The sequence below is a fragment of the Clupea harengus genome, chromosome 13 (assembly GCF_900700415.2).
Source record: "Clupea harengus chromosome 13, Ch_v2.0.2, whole genome shotgun sequence".
Lineage (NCBI taxonomy): Eukaryota > Metazoa > Chordata > Actinopteri > Clupeiformes > Clupeidae > Clupea > Clupea harengus.
The window spans coordinates 29,138,267-29,144,118 of NC_045164.1; the positions used below are offsets into that span (position 1 = coordinate 29,138,267).

At 46.7% G+C, this 5,852-nt stretch overlaps 1 protein-coding gene across 1 annotated transcript in view; it reads left to right on the forward strand.

Annotated features, from left to right (window-relative positions):
- Positions 1-4,785, forward strand: part of myo10 (myosin X) — a 42,203-nt gene extending 37,418 nt beyond the window's left edge. Inside the window, 3 exon segments of the mRNA XM_042709501.1 lie at positions 472-629; positions 3,858-3,969; positions 4,481-4,785. Of these exon segments, the coding sequence (XP_042565435.1) occupies positions 472-629; positions 3,858-3,969; positions 4,481-4,785 (575 nt within the window).
- Positions 4,786-5,852: the final 1,067 nt, after the last annotated feature.

Here is a 5,852-nt window from a genome sequence, read left to right on the forward strand (position 1 = left end):
ACTCTCAACTCTCTGTTGCACTAGTTAACCATTTGCACCTGAGCTTGCAATCAGTGGATGGACTGACCTCCACAGCCCCCAGAGCACCTCCCCAGGGTCCTAGAGCCTGCCCTGTACAGCCCTGGTTAGGGAATTCACCATGTTTATACCACGTGGGACACCAAGTGCAGCTTTGGGTACCACACTGTGTGTGTGTGTGTGTGTGTGTGTGTGTGTGTGTGTGTGTGTGTGTGTTACAGGTGACTGGACGGTGGCTCTATACGGCCGCAGACAAGAGTGTGTTCTCGTCTTTAAACTCTGTGTGTGTGTGTGTGTGTGTGTGTGTGTGTGTGTGTGTGTGTGTTACAGGTAACTGGACAGTGGCTCTATACGGCCGCAGACAAGAGTGTGTTCTCGTCTTTAAACTCTGTGTGTGTGTGTGTGTGTGTGTGTGTGTGTGTGTGTGTGTGTGTGTGTGTGTGTGTGTTACAGGTGACTGGACAGTGGCTCTATACGGCCGCAGACAAGAGTGTGTTCTCGTCTTTAAACTCCAGAGCGAGGCTCAGAGGTGGGCGGCGGCCATCCAGAACGTCATCGTCAACAAACCTCCTGTAGACACGCCCACTCAGCAGCTCTTACAGAGCATCAAGGTACACACACACACACACACACACACACACACACACCCACACACACACACACAGCAACTCTTACAGAGCATCAAGGTACACACACACACACACACACACACACACACACACCCACACACACACACACACACACCCACACACACACACACAGCAGCTCTTACAGAGCATCAAGGTACACACACACACACACACACACACACACGCCCACACAGCAGCTCTTACAGAGCATCAAGGTACACACACGCACACACACACACACACACACACACCCACACACACACTGGGATTGACGTTGTTTCTGCCATATCATTTGATTTTGCATTGTTGGCTGACGTTTGTAGCTCGCTAGTTAATGGCAACTCCCCATGCTAGCTAGTGATAGCTAGCACGCTAAAATTAGTTAGCTTAACTTATCGGGAGACACAACAATAGTGGATTCAAGCTCAAGCTCAAAATCATATTTTCGATAGTTGATTTTCTTGTCAGCCTGACAAGGAAGTAGAAAACGTATCTTAATGATGGATCCAGTAGGGTGACAGGCTAGGATAGCTAGCTGCTTAGCTGCTGCTAACATCATTCAGAGACAACGAACTTCTAGATTCTAGCTGACAGCTGACCGGTTAACGCCCATTGACGTTTGCCTTTGCTGGAGGTGATGCACCAGCAATGAATCGCCACATTATTTCGAGAAGTTTAGCTTTCGTTTATCTGCTTTAACTTGCGTGTGGTAAAGTAAGTTTCAACTTTTAATTCGCGCTCAAAATATTGGAACTTTGTATTCGCGTGCAAAATTGTTATAGTTGTATAGAAATTCTTAGAACTCTCTCCCACTGTTCGTGTTGGCGTTGCAAGCTATTTTTAACCATGACGGGAGCGGTAATCAGGCGCTGTACTCCGCAATGTCACTCGCCAAGTGGCGGGGCATCGGACACAATTTAGTCGCCAGCCCAAAAATCTACACACCATTGGCGCTTGGCAGGTGCCAATTTCGAACCCTGCGTACACACACACACACACACTCAGACAGCAGCTCTTACAGAGCATCAAGGACACACACACAAACATACACACACACACACACACACACACACACACACACACTCAGACAGCAGCTCTTACAGAGCATCAAGGACACACACACAAACATACACACATACACACACACACACAGCAGCTATTACAGATCACCAAGGACACACACACACACATACACACACACACACACACACACACACACACAGCAGCTCTTACAGATCATCAAGGACACACACACACACACACATACGTACACACACACACACAGCAGCTATTACAGATCACCAAGGACACACACACACACACACACACACGTACACACACCCACACACTCAGACAGCAGCTCCTACAGAGCATCAAGGTACACACACACACACACACACATACACACACACACACAGCAGCTATTACAGATCACCAAGGACACACACACACACACACACACACACACACACACACACACACACACACACACACACACACAGCAGTTCTGTGTGTGTGTGTGTGTGTATAAGCTGTACTCATGGTAATATGTGTTCTCCTAAGGCCCCGTCACACCATGACGTTCTGGTCAACGTTCTCTGAACTTTCTAATCGTTCAATTTCGAGCGTTCTAGGGCGATGTGGACACATCTGGCGTGTTACTACCGAAATAATTGTGTAGGACTGACACATGACTAGCGTGGGACTGACGCATGAGGAGTGTGTAACACCGACCAAGTGACGTGTCACTGGTCCGCGACAAACGTGTGCTGACGTGTCACTCCAGCGCGACAAACGATAAGTCAACCTTAGAAGAGCGTGTTAAGAGTGTGATTTACGTGTGAATAATGACAGAAAAGCGTTTTGCTGGCGTGTGGCTTTTATGGTCAAACGGCTATAAAACGCTGGAAAATCATAGTGGATTCAGTTGATCTGAACAGTGAACATCATGCCGCCAAGACCACGAAAAGGTGTGAGGGGGGCTTCTGCTACTAGCGCTGCTGCAAGTAAGAAGATGATAAATGCTGCTGAAAGTAAGAAGAATACAAAGCCTCTTTCACTAGCAATGTCTTCGGACGAAGATTTACTGTTATTATTACTGTGATTTACGAAATAACGGGCGTTATTCCTGGGATTTTATGTTATTAAAATAAATGATTTAAATTTGACACTGAATTTGTGTTTCTCAATGTTTATTATTAGAAAACATCAACACATCCACACACATTGTCCATGTCACAAGAGTCTTCATATCATATCCATCTGCCATGGAACAGCACCAGCTATAACAGTGCTCAGCTATGTTCAAGTTTAGTACATCTACTTCATGCTGGGCTCAAGCAAGCAAATACCCTCCACTCCGCTTTTCACTAGATTATGCAATGACCTTGCATGACATGATAGCATTGGATATGTAGATGTATAGTGCACAGAATAACGTTTGCAATGATGTAAGTTGCGTTTGTTGATCACATATGGTTAATAACATATTAATTGTAGAAGGGACATGATAAAATCAAGATCTTCCCTTGGTGAAAAAACTTTCGCCGATATCTTCCTACGAGAGATGGGTTAGGTGCTCAAATTTCCCTGGATCAAAGAGGACGTTAGTAGGCATGTCCAAACTAAAAATCACGTCTCAGGATTGCTGCGCACATAAGTTATTTCGGGTGCATCAACTGTACTCAGTCTACCCTACCCAACGACTGACTATGATAGCCAAACGCGTGCAAAGTTAATAAAACGTTCCACGAAAGTTCTCCAGCGTTTAAATGAAACGTTGAAGAACGCTGATCTCCATGAGAACTTTTGTGCATGTTCAAAAAAATTTTTTGGACCAGCGTTCTCCTCCGATCACCGACGATTACCGACGATTACAGCGTTCACCAGCTTTCACACAAAGCTCTTCTGGCGCAATTCCAGCGACCATGGACTATTACCAACGTTTCCTCTAACATCATAGAACGTTGACCAGAACGTCATGGTGTGACGGGGCCTTTAGATTGATGTATGAATGAACTAACTCTTTGTCTTTTCATTTCCTATGTTCTGTGTGTGTGTGTGTGTGTGAGTGTGTGTGTGTGTGTGTGGTGTGTGTGTGTGTGTGTGTGTGTGGTGTGCGTGCGTGCGTGCGTGCGTGCGTGTGGTGTGTGTGTGTGGGTGTGGTGTGTGTGTGTGTGTGTGTGTGTGTGTGTGTGTGTGTGTGTGTAGGAGAACAGTCTGAACTCAGAGCTGGTGGAGCAGATCTTCCTCAGGAACCCGTTACTGCGCCACAGCAAACACCCCTTACACACACCGCTACTGGCCCTGCCCTACGGACCAGGTACACACACACACACACACACACACACACACACACACACACACACACACACACACACACACACACACCCTTTACACACACACACACACACACACACACACACACACACACACACACACCCTTTACACACACACACACACACACACACACACACACACACCCTTTACACACCACACACACACACACACACACACACACCACACGCACGCACGCATGCACGCACCACACACACACACACCACACACACACACACACACACACACACACACACACACACACACATACACACACCACAGACACACACACCGTAGTTGTGTGTAGTTGTGTGCACTGCTGACTGGTTGTGTGTAGTTGTGTGTAGTTGTGTGTAGTTGTGTGCGATGCTGACTGGTTGTGTGTGTAGTTGTGTGTAGTTGTGTGTAGTTGTGTGTAGTTGTGAGTGGTTGTGTGTGTAGTTGTGTGTAGTTGTGTGTAGTTGTGTGCGGTGCTGACTGGTTGTGTGTTTCTGCAGTGGAGGGGCGTGGTCATGGGCGTGGTCAGAGGCGGGGCTCACTGCACTCTGAAGCTCTGAAGATGTTTGATACGCTCCTGCACCTGGAGGGCGTGGCCAACCCTGTGCCAGTGATCCAGGGTTTGCTGCAGACTGCCTGGGAGCTCCGCCCCCTGAGGGAGGAGCTTATATGCCAGCTGCTCAAGCAGACCAGTGGAGACTCCGCCCACATCAGCAACTGGCGAATCATGGCGTGTGTCTGCAGCCTCTTCAGCCCCGCCTCCCGCTCCCTCCTGGCACAACTCAAATTCCATCTGAGGAGGTGAGAGAGAGAAAGTGTGTGTGTGTGTGTGTGTGTGAGTGTGTGTGTGTGTGTGTGTGTGTGTGTGTGAGTGTGTGTGTGTGTGTGTGTGTGAGTGTGTGTGTGTGTGTGTGAGTGTGTGTGTGAGTGTGTGTGTGTGAGTGTGTCTGCATGCGTGTGAGTGTGTGTGTGTGTGTGTGTGTGTGTGTGTGTGTGTGTGTGTGAGTGTGTGTGAGTGTGTGTGAGTGAGTGTGAGTGTGAGTGTGAGTGTGTGTGTGTCTGTGAGTGTGTGTGAGTGTGTGTGTGTGAGTGTGTCTGCATGCGTGTGAGTGTGTGTGTGTGCGTGTGTGTGTGTGTGTGTCCGCATGCGTGTGAATGTGTGTGTGTGTGTGTGTGTGTGTGTGTGTGTGCGCGCGTGCGTGAGGACATATTTACTTTTTGAATGTCTAGTAATTTTACGGATATATATTTCCTTTACCTGATTTGTAAATGTCTAAGAATTAAGAGTATGTTTGCATTTAACCTTCATTCTCTGTCTCTCTCTCTCCTGTCTCTCTCTCTCCCGTCTCTCTCTCTCTCTCCTGTCTCTCTCTCCTGTCTTCCCTCCTGTCTCTCTCTCTCTCTCTCCCGTCTCTCTCCTCTCTCCCTCTCTCTCTCTCTCTCTCTTCTGTCTCTCCTGTCTCTCTCTCTCCTCTCTCTCCTTTCTCCCTCTCTCTCTCAATTCAATTTTCAATTTCAATGGCTTTATTGGCATGAATGTAAGGTACACTGTTGCCAAAGCACTTAAACAATAAGAACAATAATAATAACAACAATAATAACAACAATGGTAATACAGGAACAGATAAGTTAATTAAATAATAAATAAATAAATAAAAATACATAAAATAAAAATGCTTAAATAAAAAACATTACAATTATAATAATTACGTAAAGAAAAAACATAGACCGATAAGAATAGATACAAAAAAAAACACTATGAGTTCAGGCCTATGTTTATTGGTGGTATGGCCTGCTCTCGGAGGATGTGGCAGGACTGCACATATTCGGAGGCTAAAATGTTACAGGTCTCTATTTCCCCCAGGAGGAATG